The sequence below is a fragment of the Nyctereutes procyonoides genome, unplaced genomic scaffold (assembly GCF_905146905.1).
Source record: "Nyctereutes procyonoides isolate TBG_1078 unplaced genomic scaffold, NYPRO_anot_genome, whole genome shotgun sequence".
Taxonomy (NCBI): Eukaryota; Metazoa; Chordata; class Mammalia; order Carnivora; family Canidae; genus Nyctereutes; species Nyctereutes procyonoides.
In genome coordinates, this window is record NW_026575142.1 from 36253429 (window position 1) to 36278111 (window position 24683).

The 24683-nt window shown below is 41.1% G+C and overlaps 1 protein-coding gene across 10 annotated transcripts in view; it reads left to right on the top strand.

Annotated features, from left to right (window-relative positions):
* Positions 1–24683, top strand: part of SEMA5A (semaphorin 5A) — a 476790-nt gene that overhangs the window by 278377 nt on the left and 173730 nt on the right. For all 10 annotated transcript variants that reach the window (XM_055308003.1, XM_055308002.1, XM_055308007.1 and 7 more), the window contains one exon: positions 18145–18207. In XM_055308003.1, the coding sequence (XP_055163978.1) occupies positions 18145–18207 (63 nt within the window). The remainder of the gene's footprint in view (positions 1–18144; positions 18208–24683) is intronic.

Consider the following 24683-nt stretch of genomic DNA (forward strand, 5'->3'; position numbering starts at 1 on the left):
TCGGGACTTTGGCGGCCAGGTGCAGAGCTGTCAGGGGCCACCCTCTCTGCTTGCTCTTGGATGTAACTATTCATGAACCTTGTTGACACATCCCATTCATGCTCCTTGATGTTGCTGCTGGGAAATGTCTGGAAGTCATGCCCAGCACTAGGACACAAGGCTGACCATTCTTGTGCCTGGTTTCTGAATCACTAGGGATGCCTTACAAGTAAAGTGGTGGAAGGAAGAGGCTAGGGGCTTCATTTATTCTAAACAGTGTTCACTGGCCTTCTCTGCTGCAAGGAGAAATGATAATTAATTTTTAAGAACCATCCAGTCTCTGTCCATAATATAAACCACACGTTTTATGATGGAGCTGGCCCTGTTGATGGCCATTTTCAGGTATAATACAGAAGCGTTATTTCATTTGACTGACTTTCAGTTAATTTGATGTTGAAAAAAAGATTATATGTGTGTGTGTGTATGAAATTAGATATACATATATATGTATGTAAAATATGAAATACATAGTTTGTTTGCCAGGTATTATGAGCTTTACTTTTCCCCCTTAGAATTGTTTTGTGGCTGTTTCTTCAATGTGATAGTACATGCGCCGTGGATACTATGGAAGCAAAAGGTGACTTGATTTTCATCCCTGGGGCAGTCAGTCTGAAGGCCTTCAGTACAGGCTGCTGTGCAGAGGCAATGAGTGAGATGGTGATGAAGGAGTTTTCTCTGGGTTTCTTACCTGGTAGAGGAGTCATTCTCTGGATTTCTGTTGGATGCAGAACTCTTCAGGGCCAAGTGTTGACTCCCACTACCCTGCTTATGCCTCATCCATTTAATGGGTCAACACATCCATCAATGATAAGAATGAGCTTTCCAGTTCCTGATGAAGATCAAAGACTCCAGGCCCAACTACTCATACTGACTCATACTGACTGACTTTGCCCTAGAATTACAGAGAGCTTCCACATCTCTTTGTATCTCACAACAATCTTATGCAACAGGAAGCACAGGCATTATTGTTCCCATTATAAGGATGTGCAGATTGCATTTTAGAAATGCACAGTGAGGACCCCTGGGTGGCTCAACGTTTGAGCATCTGCCTTTGGCTCAGAGCGTGATCCCAGTCTGGGGATCAAGTCCCACATCAGGCCTGCTTGTCCCTCTGCCTATGTCTTTGCCTCTCTCTGTGTGTCTCTCATGAATAAATAATTAAATAATTTAAAAAAAGAAAAAGAAATGCACAGTGATTTGCTTGAACTTCACTCATCTTGAACCCATGGCCGGTTTTAAAACTGGTAATGAAGTTTAGCCTTGAAATTGTTGCCCTCTGCTCAGAAAGTTTCTACAGGCAAAGTCCGTGTGCCTTTCCGAACTCGTGGATTCGTTAGTTCTTTCAACACATATTTAACTAGGATGCTCTGTGTGACCGTCAGACTTCTAAGTGGGGGAAGTAAAATGGTGATCAAAGAAAAGGACTTTTTTCTCTTAGAAATTTGGTTATAATGGAGACAAACATTTAATCAATTAATAGTTAAGGAAAGGGTTGGAAAATGATCAGTGTGCTGTCAATAACATGAATGCAGTTATCCAGTAGACAGGGTCGTCATGGCTCCTGTATGGAAGTTGGCAGCACAAGCCAACTTTTAGGGAGTGATGTTTGAGTGAACATGTGAACAATGGGGCATCAGGGCAGAGGTGAGAGGAAGAAACTTTATGGAGAGGGAGACCAGGAAATCTAAAGGTCCAGAAGAAGGATTTATCTTGGAAGGCTAAAGGAACATAAAGAAGTTTAGTGTTGCTGGATCATAGTGTTGAGGGCAGAGGAATGATACTACCAAGAAATGGGAGCAAGAGCTCATGATATGTGTGAGCAAGGCTGAGGACTCCAGGTTTTAAGTACAATGGCAAACCAGTGGAAGATATGAAAAATGATCTAATATTCATGTTAGAAAGGTGCTTTGGTTGAGGTATGGAGAAATGGTTATGATGGAGCAAGATTGGAAGAAGAACACCAATTAGAGAGTGTTGCATTAGTTCAGTCAAGAGATACTGGTAGACAAATGGATGGATTTGTAATTTTTGGTTTGTTGTAGTCCACAGGATTTACTGGTGGATTGAATGCATGTTGGCAGTGAGTAAATGAGAGGAATCAAGGATAGCTTGCCTGTGTTTTTCCTGAGTGGGTGGTGATATGAACAGAACATGGGGAAAAGCAAGCTGGAACACACTGAGAGGAATCATGTGTGGTGATTTGGGTACCATGAGATGCATTTTGGCTGTCCCTAGGGATGTACTCAGAGGAGAGAAGGATGAATAGTTCCTGGCAACAGACAGGAGTGGAGGCACAGTGTATGGATGGTATTTACCCTCATGGGACCAGGTGACATTCTCTGAGGAGCAAGAGTCTAGAAGAACCATGGGAGTCTCAGGCAGATGCCAGAGGCATACCACCATCTGGGGAAGACCTAGCAGAGTGGTGGGACTGGGAAGGAGACTCATAAGGAGCAGCTAGTGAATAAAGAAGAAAACCCAGGCATTGTGGGCTGCAGACCAGGAGAAGAAAGTGATTCTAGAGTGAAGGAGAAGTCAACTCTCTAATGCTTTTGAAAAGTCCATAACAAATTGCCTGGACAAAGTAACAGTCAACAAAACTAAAAGACAACCTACAGAATGGGAGAAGATATTTGCAAATGATGTATCAGATAAAGGACTAGTATCCAATCTATAAAGAACTTATTAAACTCAACAGCAAAGAAAAACAATCCAATCATGAAATGGGCAAAAGACATGAAGAGAAATCTCACAGAGGAAGACATAGACATGGCCAACATGCACATGAGAAAATGCTCTGCATCACTTGCCATCAGGGAAATACAAATCAAAACCACAATGAGATACCACCTCACACCAGTGAGAATGGGGAAAATTAACAAGGCAGGAAACCACAAATGTTGGAGAGGATGTGGAGAAAGGGAACCCTCCTTACACTGTTGGTGGGAATGTGAACTGGTGCAGCCACTCTGGAAAACTGTGTGGAGGTTCCTCAAAGAGTTAAAAATAGATCTGCCCTATGACCCAGCAATTGCACTGCTAGGGATTTACCCCGAAGATTCAGATGCAATGAAACGCCGGGACACCTGCACCCCGATGTTTCTAGCAGCCATGTCCACAATAGCCAAACTGTGGAAGGAGCCTCGGTGCCCATCGAAAGATGAATGGATAAGGAAGATGTGGTTTATGTATACAATGGAATATTACTCAGCCATTAGAAACGACAAATACCCACCATTTGCTTCGATGTGGATGGACTGGAGGGTATTATGCTGAGTGAAGTAAGTCAATCGGAGAAGGACGAACATTCATTGGTCTCATTCATTGGGGAATATAAAAAATAGTGAAAAGGAATAAAGGGGAAAGGAGAAAAAATGAGTGGGAAATATCAGAAAGGGAGACAGAACATGAGAGACTCCTAACTCTGGGAAAAGAATAAGGGGTGGTGGAAAGGGAGGTGGGCGGAGGGTAGGGGTGACTGGGTGACGGACACTGAGGGGGGCACTTGAGGGGTGACGGACACTGAGGGGGGCACTTGATGAGCACTAGGTGTTATGCTATATGTTGGCAAATTGAACTCCAATAAAAAAAAATCAAAGCAAAAAAACAAACAAACAAAACCAAATTGCCTGGACAGACTAGTGGTATGATGGCCCTTGTACTCTGTTGTCCAGAAGAAACTATGGAATTTTCTTGACTTCAGTGTCACAGTCCTCAAGCCAGGTGTCAGTGTGTTAGAGCAAATCATCCCTCTGAACAAGGGCATTTCACATAAAGGTCTTGGGGTTCCCTTCATCACACCTGTAACACAGCCAGCACCTGGGCTCAGCCCCTGCATGTGGACCAGTTCTGGGGAACACAGGCTGTTGATTGAGCTGTTGTGACTTCCTGTTCCACCCCCTTCCCAAAAAAGAGAAAGACAATAGCCAAAATGAAACATGTGAGCCACACTTCATCACAACATGCCCTTTGTTTCTGAGCCAAGATGAGTACAAGGGCAGAAGAAACCGTGCTTTGTGTTTACCTCCAACCAGCTTCTTTCTTGCAAGGTAGATGCTTTTTCACACCACGAGGACCATTTGAATGGAGTATCTCAAAAGGACCTCGGAGAACCAACTCAAGACCTTCAGTCCAGAGCGCGTACAGCCTTCAGTAGATCCTGTTCTAGTTAGCAATGCTGGTACCTACACCTGTGCCTTCTGCCGTTTCTAAAAATTTTTTAAATTTATTATTCACGAGAGACAGAGAGGCAGAGACATGGCAAAGGGAGCGCCGGACTGCAGGACTGGATCCCAGGAACCGGGATCATGACCTGAGCCAACGGCAGACAACCAACCACTGAGCCACCCAGGTGCCCTTATGCGCAGAATTTCTAAAGTGCAGGAGGCTTTAGGAAGAATCGTTAACCCACATTCTTTCACATAATAGGTGCTCAGTAAATATTAGCTGAATATATTTACAAGTTAAGATGGATTACATAGAAATATACTGGATAATTAACATGGTCTGTTTTGGGTGTTTCCTTGGCATAGAACCAATTAACGTGATTACAGGGGCACGAGGATGGCTTAGTCAGTTAAGCGGCTAACTTCTTGATTTTGGCTCAGGTCATGTCATGTTGGGGAGTCTGCCTGAAAATTCCCTCTACCCTTCCCTGCCATTCATATGCGCTTTCTTTCTCTCTGTCTCTGCCTGTCTCTCTCTCTCTGTCTCTGTCTCTCTCTCTCTCTCTCATATAAATAAATAAGTCTTAAAAAATAACTACATAAGATAACATAGAATTTCTCTCTGTATTTCATATATTGTGAGTTTACCTAATATTAAACTCAGAAAATCCTCAATGACTGTCCTTCGTGTTTTTACACATTGGAGGAGAAACTGCGTTGTCAGCTTAGAATTATTATGCTGTTGTACCATTGTTGTTTATCACTGATGTAGAGGGAATATAGAGGCTACTCACTAAGCCAAGAGTTTCTTTTTCCTGGGATTCACCATTATTTAAAGAAAAAGCGAACATTGGCAGAGAAGGCCTAGGGATGAAATCTTTGTGAAATGCCCAGAGTCTGGTGCCTAGAAAAGATAAGATTCAGAGATTTTGTAGATCACTTTTGGACTTGCTGCATCCATTTTTAAAAATAGATTAAATTAAAACTGGGTAATTAAACATTATGTGTTGGCTGAATCACCCAGATTATGTGTTGATCTGAACACAAATCTAAGTAATTACGAATGGCATTTGTCAAAATACCGTAGAAGGTAACCCAAGCAAAATAGTTATAAATAGACTGATAAGGTCTTTGAATATGCAATGAAAATGATGAACACACTGGGACAGAGATAGTTCTCAAAACCAGAAGTCATTTCTAAATTAAAAAGCAATTAAATATTTTATAATTGCTATTTGGATATATGTGTATGTGACTTGATTTTCACAGCTACAATAATCCTAAGAAAATAATTAAGAGGTCTAATTATCCATCATCATAATCCATTAAATCAGTTGCCCTTGAGAGCACATATAGATATGTATAGGCAAAAGTTATCTTACTTATAAAAACAAAGAAAAAAATCTACTCCTCTTAATATTCAGCCTAACCAGACCTGTAGGCCTTAGGAAGTGAGGATAACTCTGTTAGCATGATTTATCTCAGAGACATTAGTACTCTTAGGGCGTGATTGTCCTAGAAAATATTAAATTGAAAGCACAGTGCTTCTCTGCAGCCTATGTAATGGCTCTGGGGAGAATGCTTGGCTTCCCTGTTTATTAGTGGTGCTCTTGCCATTCTTGAGACCATATAGGGACACTCTGAAAGGCTGGCTCCTGCAGTAAGAAGACAGCAGTGGGGATGGTGCAACTGTTTGGGGTCGGGGAATAGAGATCTGGAGAAAAGGCAGGCTAGCTCCCCCCAGGATAAGAACCCAGGAGTGCCCCTTGTCCTTATCTCTCTGGGACCTTGTGGTGCTTCTTGGATGGTCTGTTACCTCCTCAGAGTTCCTTGCTCTGTGCTATGAGAGAAGGAGGTTGACCTCCATGTTACACATGGGGAGGTAACGACCCACTTTTCACCAGAGTGGGAGGGTCATAGAACCTTAGAAGCTCAGATTAGAAATGCAAGTGTGTTTTCCTGGCTATGCCTGCATAATGTGGGTCCTTCATGCCATATCCAGGACCCTGGACTCTGTTGACCGTGGTGCTTTTCAACTCAACCTGCCTGGTATCTCCGTGGGATACTGTTTCCTTTATTCTCCTGAATCCAATACATAGACTCACTTTGGGAATATAACCCAGTGTGAATTACTCTGTAGGTAGTTTAATAATCTTTACCCCAGCATAATGTCCTGGAAGATGGGATTGTATGCACACTTATTGCTCATACATGCTCTTTGTCTTGCTTTTGATATAATTTCATGTTGGTTTGGATAATTCCACAGCATTACAGAATGATAAGCTATTTTCGATTAAATTTACTTTTGTCTTATCTATGTTCTTTCAGAACTCAGGGTAGGAGGGGTTGCCAGCCAAAAATGTCCAAACGAATGGGTTCATATGAAATCTACAATGGAACCGTCAAAATCTCCATAATGACAAAGTGAAGAAGCATCGTCTGTTCAAACTCTTTTATTTCTCATTTTCCCCACCAAAGCCCTTTTCCCATTTATTACAAAGAGAAAGCAACGTGTTATTTCTTCTGACAAGTTCAAAGCAAGCCAACTCAGTCTTTCGGTGGGATCTTGGTGAGACAGGAAGGAATTAGAAATCTGGGAGGTCCTTGCGTTGCACTCCCTGAAAGATGAGGTCAGAGCACATGGTTTAAGACAAATGGATGCTGAAGCTGGATAACCTGAGTTCAAATCCTGCGTCATCCACTTAATAGCTTGGTGACATTTGGCGAGTTACCTCTTCTGCCACCTTCTGTGTAGGGTGAATCTGATAGTGGTGCCTGTGTTTCATGGCTGTTGGGAGGTGAATGTGTGTAGTGTTGGGCAGAAAAGTAGCAGACATCATCCCCATCAGGACCTCCAGGATATTTTCCCTGATATATCTTGCTGGCACTCTTTTAGGGTATTTTACTGTCACATGTTGTCTGATTTTCTGGTCTCTGCTGTTACCTTGCTGCTCTGTTTACCACTTATGCCTGAAACATTGTGTTAACTCCAGAGTGAGCCAGAGCTTTCTACAGTACAGGTTTATCTATTGGGTCTCTTTGAACTCACTATGTGGATCCAAAGGGTGGGCACCTGTGAATTCATCCAGTCAATACTTGGAAAATCACAGACTCAAAGTAGCATTAAATTTCCTCTGTTGATATTGAGAATTATAATGGAGACCCTAATATACCTGAAACTCTCACATTAATTCTGAATGTGGCTGGTTTGGAAGCAGCATAAATATTACATTTTTAATAGCATATTTTTTTCTGAATTTTCCACACATGTAAAAAATCTAAGAGAAGTGTAAGCCTAAAAGATATGAAAAACTTAATTTTTCTTCTTTTCCATTTTTCTTGTTTTCTTCCACTTATTAATTTCAACTTCTTTGCTAAATGTCCTATATGTCAAAGGTTATGAGTTTTCCCTCATTTTGCATTTCTGTTTTTTATTTGATCACATTTGCTTGACTCGGGACACAGAATTCCAAGCAAGTCAGTCATGATCATATGACTTTAAAAGTGAAGTTCCTGTACTGAACTAGTATGAATTTCTCGTACCTCTCATGTAATTAATTTGATTAATCATGTAATTAATATGATTTGTTTGGGTGATTTTTTTTCTAGTTTTGTAAAACCAGAATTTATTACCAATGAACTAAACATGTATTTAATTCAAAAGTATGGTGATCCAAATAGACTATGGATGTGTGTGTGTGCGCGCGGGATGGGGGGTGGGGATGAACTACTTTGCTATTCGGGAAATCCATTTATTATCCTGTTGTGTTTCTCTTCAGCCAGCATGGTAAAGGTAGTGTTACTTTTCTAAGACTAGAGTTACTTCTGGGGGTCTGGAAGGCAGTCCAGAGTCATGCATGGTGCCCAGTCCAGCCACCAGAGTGGGTGGGACTGGCTTTTCTGTTATATATTAGATAGACTTGGCCAACTGATGTCCACCCACTGTCAGGCTGGGTTGAGTGTGTGGCATCCCCTCACCTCAACGTCTGCTTTGACCAAAGGTAGTGCTGTTCCCACCAGGGAGGGCGTTGCCCATCCTTTGGTCCCTGCTTGTATCAGCATCTGCCTGCTGGTTGCCTGCCACAACCTCTACACCAGAGTCCCATTCACCCACCACCCGCCCCCGAGGCCCAAGCAGCCCCAGAGGTCTTTCTCAGTTACTCATCTCACTGTGCTGGCATCTTGTTTACTATCTGACCCTTGGCTTTTCTTGGCTCATGAAAACTCTGAACTCAGGGGCATAGCTCGTGAGTCCTGTCTTTAACTATATGCCAGCCTGTAAAGCCATATCCCTCTCTGTTCCCCGCCTTAGCAACTTTCAGTTTCTCACACAAATATACTTTCTTACCATTCTGGGCTTTGCACTGGCTGCTTTCCTTGCTTGTCATGAATACCCACCCCTGAATCTCCTCATTCACTGGTCAGTCTCTTCACATCCAGCCCAAGCATTGCCTCCTTGGGACCTGCCCTTCATTCACTCTTATCTGTATCTGTGTTCCCCTTCAGTACTCCCCAAACTGCAGCATGAACTCCCCAGCAACTCTTTGGGATCAGGGATGCATCTTTCCTATTTATAGGGACTGACTCAGATATTTGACAGAAGCATGAAGATGAATTTATCCACCTGCTAACATGAAGATCATCTGTACGTGTGGGTATGTGTGCATGTGTGTAGTTCATGTATACGTATGCCTCTATTACTTTTCTATCACTGCTGTGACAAATTAGCACAAACATGGGGACTGGAAACAGCAGAACTTCATTCTCTCACAGTTCCAGAGGCCAGGAGTCCAAGATAAGTTTTATGGCGCTAAGACCGAGGTGTCTCGTAGGCCATGCTCCCTCTGGAGGCTCTAGGGGAGAATCTGTTCCCTGCCTCCTCTAGATCCTGGCGGCTGCTGGCCTTCCTTGACTTGTGGCTGCATCACTCCAGTCTCTGCCTCAGGGCCGCTCTGCCTTCTCCTCCGTGTGTGCAGACCCCTCTCTGCCTTCCTCTTCAGAGTATGTTCGATTGTATTTGGGAGCCACCCGAATAATCCAGGGTAATTTCCCCATCTCCAGATCCTTAATGCAGTCACATCTGCAAGTCCTTTTTTCCCCATCCAAGGTACCATCCGCAGGCTCCAGGGCATAGGATGTGGCCATCTTTTGTGGGGCTGTTATCAGTCTACCACAGTCTCACCCTGATGTGCACAAATGTGTGTTTCTGGGTGTGGCCAGAGCCATAGAACCCAGTTCCCTCATAGGAAGTTGGGTAAAGTTACAGCATTTGGCAGTGAATTGCCAATTCCCACTGATTGGGATAGCAGTAAAGCTACGGAGAATGGACCAAATGGGGGAGGGAGAACATGAGGATGTTCACCACAATTTCTTGTAAAATTATACCAAAAAATTTCCATTTTCAAACAAAATATCTTAGACATCATGTGTACCCAATATCCACCTGCTCTTGGCTGCCTGAGGGGCTCATTCGGTGGAGGGTCTGACTCTTGATTTTGGCTCAGGTTATGATCTCAGGGTCATGAGATTGAGCCCCACGTCAGACTCCGTGCTCAGCATGGAGTCTGCCTGCGATTCTCTCTCTTCTTCTGCTTCCCCCTCAAATAAATAAATAAATAAAATCTTAAATAAAAAAACTCACCTCTCATTCTCAGACATGAAATACTTCTGAGGTTCTTTGCTGGATAGAGGTCCTTCTCATCTAAGATTTTAGTAATATTTGTGATAACATTTTAGGACTTACCTCTGGTAAGTAAACTCTTTAGAGAAGAGAGACAAATGTTTGAGGAAATAAATGGCAAACTCAAAAAGTATTGTTTAATGCTAAATTATTTGATTTAATAAGTTGCAGCAGATATTCATAAAATCATGAGAATATTAAATATTAACAGGAAATGAATATATCAATAATGTTCATTAAGTTCTCATTTAACATTGTGATCTTATTTTAAGTAATGTTTCTTGAACAGAAGTATATCATCCGGTTTCACATTTTCTTTAAAATAAGAAAGAAATGTAACTGCCCAAATATACACCAGAAGACAAATTTTAATGTTCATTTTTCTCAACTGCAAACAAAAATTTATGGAAATAATGCTGAATAAGGCTCATAAAAAGGATTTTCAGTATATCCTGAGATTTGGCAACTAGATCGATATGTTCTGAAACTGGAAGTAAAGTCAATCTTGGTAGTGGTAGGATGCATCTCAGGACACCAGCATCATAATGTGAATAGTAAATAAATTCTGAGTGGTTGGCTCAGTGGATATAAAATAAGTCCCCAGTAAGCATCTATAATCTGGGCTTTCTGTGTACTCCAGTGAATCTAGTGCACATATTCTAACGCAGAACTGCAGAGAAAAGTAATCAGGTATGAAGTGTTGTTTGTTTTCATGAAGCCAGTTTCAGAAAAAAGAAAGAAAGAAAGAAAGAAAGAAAGAAAGAAAGAAAGAAAGAAAGAAAGAAAGAAAGAAAGAAAGAAAATATTGATGGAAAAACTAAAAACAAACACTCATCTATTTAAATCTATATTGGCGGGATGCCTGGGTAGCTCAGTGGTTTAGTGTCTGCCTTCAGCCCGGGGCATGATCCCAGGATCCGGGATCGAGTCCCATATCGGGCTCCCTGCATGGAGCCTGCTTCTCTCTCTGCCTGTGTCTCTTCCTCTCTCTCTCTTTGTGTCTCTCATGAATAAATAAATAACATCTTTAAAACTAAATAAATAAATCTATATTGGCTGTTAAGCTGACAGTTTATGTGGAATGTCTTCATTAGGTTTCAGCCAGAATATACAATAATGAGACCAAAACTGAATGTGACATAGGTGACCTTACAATTCTAGCAAGAGAAAGCTAACACACAAAAGTCATAAGTGGTATGTAACTTATATAAGAATTATCATGTGTCTGCATCTTCATTTATGTTCAAGCTATGATTGCTGGAGTCTTTTTCTACATCTGTTTCATGTTGTCTCAAAATAAATACCTTGGTCCTTCATATTGCTTGTGTGATAAATTCCCTTTGAACCATTTGACTACATTTCCAAAAGAAATTTCATTATATGGCTCATTCTTGTATTTGGGCCACAGTTGTCGCTCTTCACTTTTCCCAGTGGCTTTAGAATATGATTGCTAGTCGTCAAGTGCTGTGCATAGGCATGTTTTGGTCAAAGCCATGCCACAATGTTATCCTTGCAAAGACATTTCCAGGACTTTTATTATATAGCAAGTTGTTTGTCCCTAGAGTTGCTCTGTATCTTAGAAATCATCCCATGCCAATACGCTATTCATTCCTTTTTTTTTTTTTTTTTTTTAATATTTGCAAGGCCTCACATCATTGTCAAGAAAGAAACCCAAAGCAGCTTTTGGTACTAGGCTTACCTTCCGGTACCACTTCTGTTAATAGCATCATTGTTTGTTTGTTTGTTTGTTTTAAGATTTTTATTTATTTATGAGAGACAGAGCCACCACTGAGCCACCCAGGCACCCCATCTTATATTATATCTTGATCATATAATTGTTGAACCTAGAGTTTCATTAGTGAATCATGTCCCATCCCACTTAAGATCAATACTAGGATCAGTCTGGAAACTTTAAAAATGAGTACACTCATTACAAAGGAATCAAAGTCTTTTTAAAAAAAATTATTTTATTTGAGATAGTGAGCAAGTGAGTGAGAGAGAGAGAGAGTACAAGTGGGGGTGGGCAGATGGAGAGGGAGAAGCAGATTCCCCGCTGAGCAGGGGCCAGATGTGGGGCTCGATCCAGGACCCTGGGGTCATGACTTGAGCTGAAGGTGGAAGCTTAACTGAGCTACCAAACTGCCCCAGAATCGAAGTCTTTTATGATTAATTAATATTTACTGAGTGCCAGCAGCTCTGAATGTAGGCGTGCACAAATTTGTGATGTAGACATGTATCTTTCTAAACCGTGGGACAAAGAAAGTGTGACAATCAGAAATGAGGGTCACTTTCTTTAACAATTTCAGTAGCTGGAGAGCACAGGCTTCAGTCCTACTTACCAAGTTCAAATATCAATGTCCCAATTACTATTTTTATGGCTTTTTGGTAATTCAGTTAGCCAGTGTCCTCATCCAGAATATTAGAGTAATGTTAATCCCCTGCATAAAATTATAAAGAGACTTAGAAAATGTATAGAAAGCACCCAGCTCTGTGGTCAGCGTGATGTAAGAGTTTTATAAATTGTCAGTATTTTGCCTAAGACTTGGCAGCTGATTTCTGGTGAAGCAATGACCCTCATTTGTGTACTAGCAGTTGTCAATCTCAAACTGTTACTTTTATATACACTGTCTGTACCTGGTTGAATGGTATCCTTTCAAAATTCGTGTCCCCCCAGATTCTCAGAAGGTGACCTTATCTGGAGGTAGAGTGTTTACATGTGCAATAAGCTAAATGAGGTTTTCTTAGCATAGAGTGGGCCTTAGTCAAAGACTGGAGCCCTTATAAGAAGAGAACATTTGGACAAATGGAGGCAGAGGCTGGAGCAATGCTTCCAGAAGCCCTCAAAGACCAAGGCTGCTGGCCTCCACGAGAGGCTGGGATGTGGGGGGCAGGGGGGAGACTCTCCTAGGGACTTCTGAAGGATTAACTTGGCTGGCACTTTGGTTTCAGACTTCTAGCCTTGGGAACTGTGAGGGAGTAAGGTTCTACTGTTTAAAGCCACCCAGTCTATGGTACTTTGTTATGACAGCTCTAGGAATCTAATATACTGTCTACTCGATTAAAAAGCAACGCTCAATTTAAAAAGATCCAAAGAGGGCGCCTGGGTGGCTTAGTTAGTTAAACATCTGACCCTTGATTTCGGCTCAGGTCATGATCTTAGGGGTCTGTGCTCAGCACTGAGTCTTCTTCTCCCTCTCCTGTACCCCCCCCTTTCTCTCTCTCTCTCTCTCTCTCTCTCTCTCTCTCTCTCTCTCCCCCCCTGAAATAAATAAATAAAATCTTAAAAAGATCCACCAAAAAACAAAAGGTCCAACAAACATTTAACAATTTGGGAACTCGAGTGAGTAGCTATCAAAGTAAGTCTGATTTGATACTCAGATGTGGAAGATCTCGGACTTTCATATAAGGATTTTAAAAATGGTAGTAACACATTTTTATGAGATTTCTGTGTAATTGTGGAGGATGTCAGTGTCATGAGAATCAAAAGCTAGTCGTTGGGTAATAGGACTAACGTTCCCATGTAGTTCTCCGATTCGGAAGTCACCAGTATCAATGAAGCGGACTTCTATATTTGCCATGAACATGAAGGCAAATGTACTGCAAATTGATATTGAAAGCAAATATACAATAGACACTACAAAGTAAAGGCAGAGGAATGTAGAACAAATCCCTCCGAACTGACTAAACTCTTTACCCCTCTGTGTCTTTCAATGCCCACCATTTCCATCTCAGATTCCACGTGTTTTGATCCTGCCATGTGTGGCCACTAAAGGTAATTCGTGGACATGTCCATGCTTAAGGATAACTGGATTAACACTTTATTGACGTTACATAAAAATCAGTTATTTCAAGTTCCAACTCATTTGTGTTTTGCTTGTCTTGTACAGGGGTATGGTCTCACATTCTCAGGCAGTTTGTTTACAGTTGCCACCATGATTTAACATTCTCCAGCATTTCACAGAAATACATAACAGAAGAATATGAATGTGATGTCAAAAAAAAAAAAAAAGAAGAAGAAGAAGAAGCCCTCAGGTGGTTGTTAATTTTTGGCACTGTGTAATTAAACTAGTTTTTTTAATGTTATCTTTTGCCAGTATCTAATTAGCAAAGCCATCTGCTGAAAGAGTAGTGGCCCATCTGCCTAGAATGTTGTTCTCTTCATTTTTATGAAAAGTATCTGCCTTTGCTGGTCCCTGTCTAATTAACTCCTCTCGCTGCGGAATGTGATAATACGCAGCTTTGTTTATATACTTCTGAGAACTGTGGATTTAAATGTATGTAACACGTACGTAAAAGAACCAACCTTATTTCTTTCCCACATTTGATTTACTCCTGAGATCAGAGCTCCGTTTATCACAACTTGAGCATGTGTATGTGCGTGATGGTGAGGTATGTACTGTGTCACGCTTCCTTACATCCCCAGGGTTTCTGCAGATATGAAATGATTTTCTGTAAACCTACTCTATTTCCTTTTCCATCTGTCTATAGCACTGTGACTTCTGGAAAGCTGATGATGTTGTACGTTCCAGGGTATCCCTGGATCGGAAATGCACTTGGCTATTGGAACGATGGAAATGACCACTGGGAAATTCTCAGAGCTAGAAAGATGTTGTCCAGACTGATGGAAGACACTTATATTTTATCATAGACTTCTATCCGACATGTGCAAATATCACCTATGAGTCTGTTTCTCTTCCACCAAAATTATCTAGTGTAGTGTCTTGCACTTGATAGGTAGATACTTCACTATGTATGACATGAGAGAGAGAATGAGCATATGTGTAAAGCAAAGCTTCTGTAAGTAGTTGAAGAGCACAGATGTTACCGGTATGTATTTACAGACAAAACAAAACAAAAAAATGTTCCATAAATGGGATTCCTCATGTCTCTTAAGATATAGATGCTTTCCCATCTTTGCCTACTGTGGATAGTCTTTGGATAGCCAAGTAACCACAAAATTGCTGCTACATGTCTGCTGCCAAAAAGTATAATGAAGATTAAATGCAGAATAGAGAATTGAGATTTTTTTTCTCTACATGGCTACTGCGCAATAGAAAAAGACAAGAAGTGATAAAAATTAGATTTAAAAAAGAACGCAAAGACTCAGGAAATAAGATCATGAGTGTTGTACTGAGATCTGAGATGTAGAATGTTAACGCCTTCGCATTTGTTTTGACTGTCATAAAGATAGGTTTGTGTAGATAGAAAAGTGTCTTAAAAGGTAGTCAACTGGAAAGAACGGCTTCACAAATCAGTAGTGGGATTTGTTCCAAAATTATGATGCATGAAAGAAGAACAATGAATCTCCTGTGAGAATACAGCAAGGAGACTTGATTAAAAGAAATTTAATTGATTAGAACAAATCTTGTGGAATAAAGAAAGTTATGACCAGGTTAAAACATAATAAAATTCCAAACAGAGGGAATAACTGAGAAATAAACTCTGGTACAGGAAGATTTTGCTGATACTCGTATTTCTTTCTAATGAAAGTGTTATTATTATTTTTTTATTCCCTCCTATAGTTGTGATGTGGTCAAATGGGTAAAGTCCAGTGTACTGAGAGAATAGAAAGACTCTATAGGATTAACAGGAACATCTGATTTTAGCCCAATCTGGGGAAGACGTGTTTTCCCCACTGCATTCTGTGATACATTTTGTGATCAGAATCTGTGATCCAGTAATATTTGTCCAGCCCTGCAATAGGTAGTTCAGTCCATTTCTAGTATAAATCTTGTCTATCCTGTCCTCTCTTCAGGCAGGAATTGAATCAACAGAAAAGCCGTACAGTCTTGGTCTTCAATTAATTCTGGATTTGAATATTATTGGAAAGCCGGTTATACTGTAATAAAAATGCCTCAGAAGTAACTTTGCTTCTTTTAATAACTCTTCAGAAATATCTATAAGATTTGTCCTATTTTCTGTTGGTCTAATAAACTTGTGTGTGCAGGTGCTCTTTCTTGCTAAACTGGATAAAGTAATACAATATTTTTGAAAACTTAGATTCTTTTTTCTATTACTTTCCCCATCCAATCCTTGGCTTCTGTTTATCTGAAAACACACAGGCTACTTGGGTATCAGGCAGACTGGGAAGACTGTCTGCCATTTCGACAGAATGCTTTGATGAACAATTTTGATGGCATTTGATAAATATTCTTGCTGCCTTGGGTCTAACTATGCTCCTCATAGATCTTAAATTGACTGAAAAGGGAATTACTATTTAACTTTCTGTAAAATCACTGGGCTAACAAGAGACCCTACGAATACCTCTTTATTTAAATCTTTTTTTACTTTATGGTCATCCTTGCAATTATATAACCACATCCTCCTGGTGATGGTAAGTCAGAGTTGCAAATGGGTCAACTTTGTAAAAGACCATATCATAGTGTATCAATTCTGTTCTTAGTTTCAGTAAGGCAAAATATGGATGTCTTTGTTTAAATACAAATAGCAAAGTGAGTTTTATAAAGAGACCTAAGAAAGGAAAGGTCCATTTGGAATAATAGTAATGCACTTATTTTAACCCCCTGGGGGACACATAGATCTGCCACTACACGTGAAGTCCTTATGTCTGCTCGGGAGGTGTCATCCCTTTTCATGAAAGTATTTGTCATCTTTGCACAGAATTCAAGTCATTTGTTTGCATCAGATGTTGACTAGCTGTGATTTTATTCCTGCCATTAAACATTATGAACTGGAAGACATCACAGAAAATTAACAAATTCTCTTATCAAATGTTGACACTGATAAAAATCTCTAAGTCTACCCCCCGGGAAAGCAGTTATAATATTGTTTCTGTTTGAAAGACACGGAAGGAAGTGGTTCTCTTTAGAATACTTTTCTTATGGACTCATGTTTTCCAAGGAAGATAAGTTATACAAGATACAGTGCTTTGTGTTTTAATCTCTATTATGTAACATTCTTTGGAGGACAGTCAATACTAGATTATGATGCACCATTACTTTGTAATTCTCTAAACCTAAGAGAATAATATCTTCCTAGAAGTAAGAGTGAAGCCATTTTTCTCCTTCATATTATTTGACAGTAACTTATTTTTAGTTTAGTTTAGTTTATTATTTAACACTAGTTCAAATTCACAAAAAAATTGCCCTCTACTTACTTTTTCTGATAATGGGGTGCCTAGTTGGTTAAGCATCCAACTTTTGATTTTGGCTCAAGTAATGATCTCAGGGTTGTGAGATTGAGCCTCACATCAGGCTCCACACTGAGCTTGGAGCCTACTTATGATTGTCTCTCTGCCCACCCTTTTCCCCTGCTCAGGCTTTCTCTCTCTCAAAAAAAAATTTTTTTTAAAAAAAATCACTCATAATGATTTAACTGGTCCTCCAGAAATCCTAAATTCTGTGGAAATCTAGCTCTAATAATAAGCTAAAACATAAATCCACATTCCATGCAATAATACAAAAGATAACTCAGTTTCTTAAATTTGCTCAAAGAAGTAATTCACAATCTCAGCATATAGATCGTTAATATTTGCAGTCATCATCATTTCTTCCTATGAAGTAAGGGTTCTATACTATCTCAGCTAATCACAGATTCCATATGTGAGGCAGCCGCATATGTGAAACAGTGCACATCAACTTGATCATTATGAGTTAGATTTGGAAAGTTTGGGAAAACATGCTCGAGAGTTTTGGCTCTATTTAGTCAGAGCTCCTAACAGTGTGAGAATTCTTGGTGTTGGATGAAGTAGTAGATGTGCTCTTTGCATGAGTTATTTCTCTGATTGACTGTTCATCATTTATATGTGGATCTTGGGAGTAAGAATGTACAAAATCATCCTTGCTCCATTATCTTTGAATATTGATAAATGACATTCTATTAACAGAAAATACAAATGTCTAAATGAATATTTACATCATTTTGTTCCATGGCTTTTCTTTCCAGCATGCTGGATAGATCCCATGGATCTATCCTGTGATTTCACTGAAGTGATACTTTCAGTAATTAGCACAGTAGCCACCAACTCCTTGCATGTACCTTTCTTACAGTGATCTCAATATCACACCGTGCTTAGTACAGATGCTTAGGGGACAAGTCCTTGAAAGTGCTTTGATTTCAAAGCTAAATATAAGCCCCTATGAGTGAATTTCATAAATTTTGTGTAAATTCTTTTAGTATGAAAACTTTGATGCCATATTATGCCCACATTTCCTACTCTAAATACCGATGCCTTATTTTCCCCCCCCCTTATTCAATCAAAACCATATTAAGTCACTGTCTTTTTGGTGTTTCCTACAGGCTGTGGAGTGGGAGTGTGATGAAGCCACCAAGAAGGCCTGTTACAGTAAGGGTAAATCCAAGGTAAGGAGCATGCAGGTATGTGTAGTCACTGCTGTTTGGCAGGACTATACGTTCCTGATGATGGTGCCTTGTAAATTGAAAAAGATAAACAAAGTAAGATTTAAAATAAATGTACAGTAGGTTCTCCAGGTTTTAACATTAAATCAAGATTAACCACAGTTTGCAAAAAAGATTCAAAATGCAAATCAGATCTGATTTGCACTATTAATCATTAGGCTAAGATAGAGATTCAGTTGGCTATGATATCATTTGGAAATATGGGCCTGATTTTTAAAAATAACATTTTAATTTCCCCCAATCATATCTTAGGGCTGATTCTATAAAGTGACAATATGATAAATAGATAGATGTGTAGTGAAATGACGAGATACCTGCACCCCAATGTTCATAGCAGCAATGTCCACAATAGCCAAACTGTGGAAGGAGCCACGATGTCCTTTGACAGATAATGGATAAAGAAGATGTGGTCTATATATACAATGGGATATTACTCAGCCATCAGAAAGGATGCATACCTATCATTTATATCAACATGGATGGAACTGGAGGGTATTATGCTGAATGAAATAAGTCAGTCGAAGAAAGACAATTATCATATGGTTTCACTCATATGTGGAATATACAAAATAGTGAAAGGGACCATGAGGGAAGGAGGGAAACTGAATGGGAAAAATTAGAGAGGGAGACAAACCATGAGGGACTCTTAACTCTGGGAAACAAAGGGTCGCTGGAGGGAAAGTGGGTGGGGGGATGGGGTAACTGGGTGTCGGGCACTAAGGAGGGCACATGATGGGATGAGCACTGGGTGTTATACACAACTGATGAGTTCCTGAACACTACATCTGAAACTAATGATGTACTATATGTTGGCAAATTGAATTTCAATTTAAAAAATAGTAAAACTATATCTAAAATGATGAGCTTTCTTTATAATCAATCTTAAAATATCTATAAAATAAACTCCCTCTCTCTCTCTTTCCTTCTCTCTCTCTCTCTCCTCCACCCCCTCCCTTCCTGTATGAAAATCAGCATCCCCAAATTCCTAAAGAAAGAGCAGTTTATAGCTAAGGTTGGAAATGCATTTCTTGAGCGACTGTGAATAGGGTAGACCTGCTCCCACATGTATAGCTGGCTCCATAGAAGCAGAATTCCTCCATCCAGGGAAATCTGGTTCTCAGAAAGTGATACTGGATCATCTTGAGGAAATTCCTTTGCAGCTGGTACATAGGCTCATCAGGTCTTGTCTTGAGAGGGATGGTCCTACTGTATTGGAGCACGGGCCTTTCCAATATGAATCACAACTTGGGTCACACAAGAAAGCAGATACCCAGAGAGTAGCAAGTAAGGCTCCCCATGCACATGTGATCCCAGAGCCAAGAGCTTGGGGGAAATCTAGCCTATGAAGCGAGTGATCCTCTGTTGTTTGTGAAAGACATTAAATGCTTTATTTCATCCAATTTCATTGCCCGTTTTTCTTTTACCTGAACAATTTTGAGAGTCAGACATGGAGGCAGATGTCAGCACACTTAGTTATTGGGTTTTCCAAAACCGAGTAAAGAACCTGGGAAGAAGGAAAGTGGAAGAAATGCAGTCTTAGCCAGGGAAAACACTTGGAGACAAAGAAAGAAAAAAAAAAGGGCAGAAATTGATGAAGGCAATTTACTGGGAGATCTTTAACCTCAGAAAATGCTTCTGAGATAAATCATCAGAGACACTAGAAGATGTAAAGATAACCCAGGTTACAAAACCCAGGAAAATTGTCTTTTAAAATGCCCCACAAAATAAATGATAAGTAACTAATGAATTATTACTGAGTTTGGAGAAATTATTTGTAAAACTCTGTCTGAAAAGATGCTTTTTATATGGTTTGCTTTTCCTCCCTGGAATGTTTTCATGTCTTGCTACACCAGATGCATTGCCTCCTGCTCACCAGAGCACAGGGAGTTCCTCAGATAAGATGGCCTGACTGCGATGTGGAGAGGCAGGACTGCCCAGGGCGCTGGGGGCAAAGACTGTTTCCTTCTACCAGCAGAAAGAATTGACCTTTGTTTCCATGGTTCCAATACCCTCATCATCCCCTTTGCCCAGCATCATAGTTGCCTTCCAGGGTCTGTGGCTATGCCTCCTCCTTCTTGTTTTTCCTCTCCTTCTTCTTGTCTTTATCTTTTTCTTTTCTTTTCTTTTTCTTTTTTTTTTTTTTCTGGCTTTAGCTCTTCCTTGTCTTCTTCCTTCTGGGTCTGTGAGCATGCCAGTTAGCACACTTCAGTTTGGGGAAACCCAGCAACAAACTTGGTGGACACCTACCTCAGTGCCTGTCTCTCAGCATGGGTGTAACCTGGACCTGTGGGGGGCCGTGCCTTCCTACCCTTACAAGGGTCCTCATCTTAGGCATTCCCCTGGTTTCATCTTGCCTGCACTACCACCTTTGCCTTCCCTAGTTACTGCCTGGGATTTGTATCTTTTTCTGCAGGATTTCCTGCTCCTGCTGCACCCCCACATTACACCAGTTACCAATAGCCATTTGTATTTTCGCTGTCATGCTGCATTTTCAGTATGCAATCCATGGCCCTCTGCTGGGAGCTGGACCTGATGGTTTCTTGTTGAACCCAGGACACAGCCTCTGTTGAAAGTGTAACCCCAGTGTTTTGATGTGTGACCAAGCACATGAGACCCGAACTTGGGTGGTGAACATTATTAATTCAGGGTTTCTCACCATGCCCCCTCTTTTTAAATAAATATTTATTTATTTATTTTAGAGAGAGAGAGAGAGAGAGAGCCGGGGTGGGAGAGGAAGAGAGAGAAACTCAAGCAGTCTCAGTCCTGGGCACAGTGCCCAACACGAGGCTCAATTTCATGGCCCCAAGATCACAACCTGAGCCAAAACCAAGAGTTGCTCACTCAACTGACTGCACCACCTAGGCGCTCCTCACCCTGCCCCTCTCAATGTCTAGGGGCAGATCATTTTTAGTTGTGGGGTCTGTCCTGCTTGTTGTGGATGTGTAGCAGTGTCCCCAGATACCCACTAGGTGCTAATAATCCCTCTCACCCTGTCATGACAACCAAAAACAACCAAAAATTTCTACAGAGATTGCCAGATACTGACATCGTTAAGAATACCTACTGTATTTCTCCAAATGCTGAATGCGTTGGCAACTTTTACACGGTCCATTTCAAATGATTTTTGTGCTTCCTCTAGATCATATTTATTCATTTCATGGACTTTTTAAAAAATAACGATTTCCTTCCCCTCTTTGGACCATCAGTCTCCTGGGTCCCTTATGTATTTAAGGAAAACATCTGATTATTTATGTAGCCTTCTCCTGCTGATAGTCTTTGAGTCAATATATATATATATATATGATAGTCACAGAGAGAGAGAGAGAGACAGAGACACAGGCAGAGGGAGAAGCAGGCTCCATGCCCCGGGAGCCCGACGTGGGATTCGATCCCGGGTCTCCAGGATCACGCCCTGGGCCAAAGGCAGGCGCTAAACTGCTGTGCCACCCAGGGATCCCTGAGTCAATAATTTTATAAGAATTAGTGTGGTAGCCTATTCTTAGCAGATCTTTACTGCTTGGAGTGAAAAATTGCTTCTGCTAAATCAAAACTGACCCATGCTTTGCCTTAAGCTGTGACCATTGGTTGTTTGGTGCTTAGAAATTAGGCAAGTGAAAATCAGAAACAAATAGGAAAGAGCATCTTTCATTCGTTAGGTAACATACACTTGATTGACAGAAGGGGTCCGTCATTACACCCTCAGCTGGGTCTTCTGTGACACAGAAGGCAAATGAGCAAAACAAGTATCATTGCCTAAAGTCAGACCATCAAATTTCACATGTTCCTAGTTTTAATGGGTTAAAACCAACGGCAAATCTCAGTAGTTACAAGTTGATTCAAACTGCATCTGTAGATGGCATTTTTTTTTAAGAGGAATATGTTAACACAGATGACGATGAATGTCAAGTGCCAGCCCTCTAAGGAGAGATCGCGTGTTATTTTAGGTTGCATTAAGTGTATTGATAGACCCATATACACTTTTGAACAACCTGTGCTCAGTTGAAATGGAATTCAGTTTTGTTGCAGAACCGTGTGAGGTAGAAGTTCATGTGCATAAAATGATGTGATGGGTTACAGAGGCATCAGCCTAAGCAGCGCTGTTGGGATGGTCCATGGGTAGGGAGAGCAACAGGATATCCGGCTCTTCATCCTCTTTCACTAGTTCCTTTTTTTTTACTTAGCTTCTCTGTTACCTTCTTAGAATAGCCCCTGACATAGTGGCCGTCTGTGAGAGGCCTGAGCCCAGCGCCAAGGACACAGAAGAGAGGGAAGCAAGGCCCTTCCTACGAAAAGGAGCGGTCAGGCCAGACACCACCTGCCCAAGGGCCAGCCCCTGAATTCACAATTCAGACAACCCAAATTTCTCTGACAGTTCAAGGGGCCAAATCCGAAAACATTTTCACAGAGTCAGCTTACCTAGAAGCAATCCTCTTATCCGCGGTGTTGCCTCTCGGAGTTTCCATTATCCATGGTCAACTGCAAATCCATGGTCCAGAGGCAGATGATCCTCTCTGTTTGATGTCACGTCAGAAGGTCAGTAGTACTGTAACACTACGTGACGATGTCTGCATCATTCACCTCGCGTCCCCTCATCACGTAGGCATCTTATCTCACATCATCACTCACAGAAGGGTGAATACAGTACATAAGACGTCTGGAGGGAGGGAGAGACCACATTCACAAAACTTTCACTACAGTGCATTAATTTTTCTGTCATTATTTGCTGTTGTCACCTCTCCCTGTGCCTAATTTACAAAATCCACTTGATCATAGGTATGTCTGTCGAGGAAAAATCATAGTACATAGAGGACTTGGTACTGCCCGTGGTTTCAGACATCCCCCGGAGGTCTGTAAGGCATACTCGTGGATCAAGAGGGACAGCTCTAACATCTGTTTGGGGGAGCCTAATTCAGGCTTTCCGTAGGAGCTGTGAGCTTAGAAATAAGAATTCAGCTTTTTCATATTTTTTGTTTGTGCAGTTGTATTATGACAACTGCACCAGAATTACAAAGTTTCCCTTCTCCCCAAAATCAAAAGAATAATGCAAAATGTGACATCTCAGAAATGAGAAAAATGCCAGCCATGTTGACTGATCTCATTTTTCCCTCCAGCCTGAGAACAGTGGCATCGCTGCTCCGCATACTGCAGCGCATGCAGAGCGGGGGTGCGGGGCGCGGGCGCCAGGGCGGGGGGGCGCGGGGGCGGGGGCGCTGCTTCCCGGGCCCACTTGCCGCTGTGATGGGGACATTCCTCAGCTGGCTGCTGAGCAGGGCAGGAGGGAGATGACACTTTTCCTTTTGTTTCCCTGCTATTGCTCGGACCCGCACGGGCACCATGTCACGTGTCGTCCATTAAACTGACAGTTCAGGGAACCAGGTCAAGAAAATGTCACCAGATCTTTGATTTGGGCCCATTTAGAAGACAAAGGAGGTACTCGGGCTGCCAATTCTTTGTGAGGTTTGAGTTCAATCGTATTTATAAAATTTTCAGCTCATTTGGAGAAAGCAGGTGACTTTACCCACAATGACTCAAACATTTCATGCATTAAAGGGGGGGAGGAAACATCGTATTATGGATTTTAAAACTTTTTATTATAAAATGGGTCATATTTAATTCTTTTTGGAGCACCATTACAGAAATGGGCTTAAGAATTATGTAAATGTGTTTTAAACAAATAGTATTTGAATCATAAACGGGCAGTTCTCCCGTGCTCTAGCAAGAGTTGCATGTCTGGGGTCAGTGTATCTGCAGCGCCCTTTGGGAAAGGCACTGCTGTCCCCAGGGCGGAGGGCCTGGTTGGCCTCAGGCACCTGTTGCAGTGTATGCTTCTCAGATTTTTCTTGCTCGTGATCTCATTTCAGTACTTTAAACACCAAATTCCTAGAATTAGTTTGCTATGTAGTGGGAGAGTTTTGATGGAAATCCAGGACTCTGTAGATTGTCCTTCCTGCTGTTCTGGGGTCCCACTACCCATGTCATCCCCCTGTGCAAGGAGATTGGCCAACTCCAGATGGTGGGGAGAAGCCAACTGGAAGCCAACCATCCTGCCTGGGAACCTGGTGGCATCCGGGGGGAGGGACGGATCTTGGACATTTTCTCCCAAAGTGCCATTATTTGGAATTCTTGAGTTAATGCATGCAGCACACTATAGACCTGAATTTATATAATTGCTGCAAAAATTGAGGACTTTTTAGGTTAGAAATACAACATGTGTAGGTTCTGTGCAGGAAGTTTTAGTCTTGTTTTGTTTAATTGAGGTGTCCCCAGCAAGTTTTCCATGGAATTCAGTTGAAAATAGTCACATTGTGTAAATATATGCATAATAAATACACTTTAATTTATCTATACACTGTATTACGTAGCATACAATAGATATATTAACATATATTCACATACATCTGTGTGTATTTATGTCTACA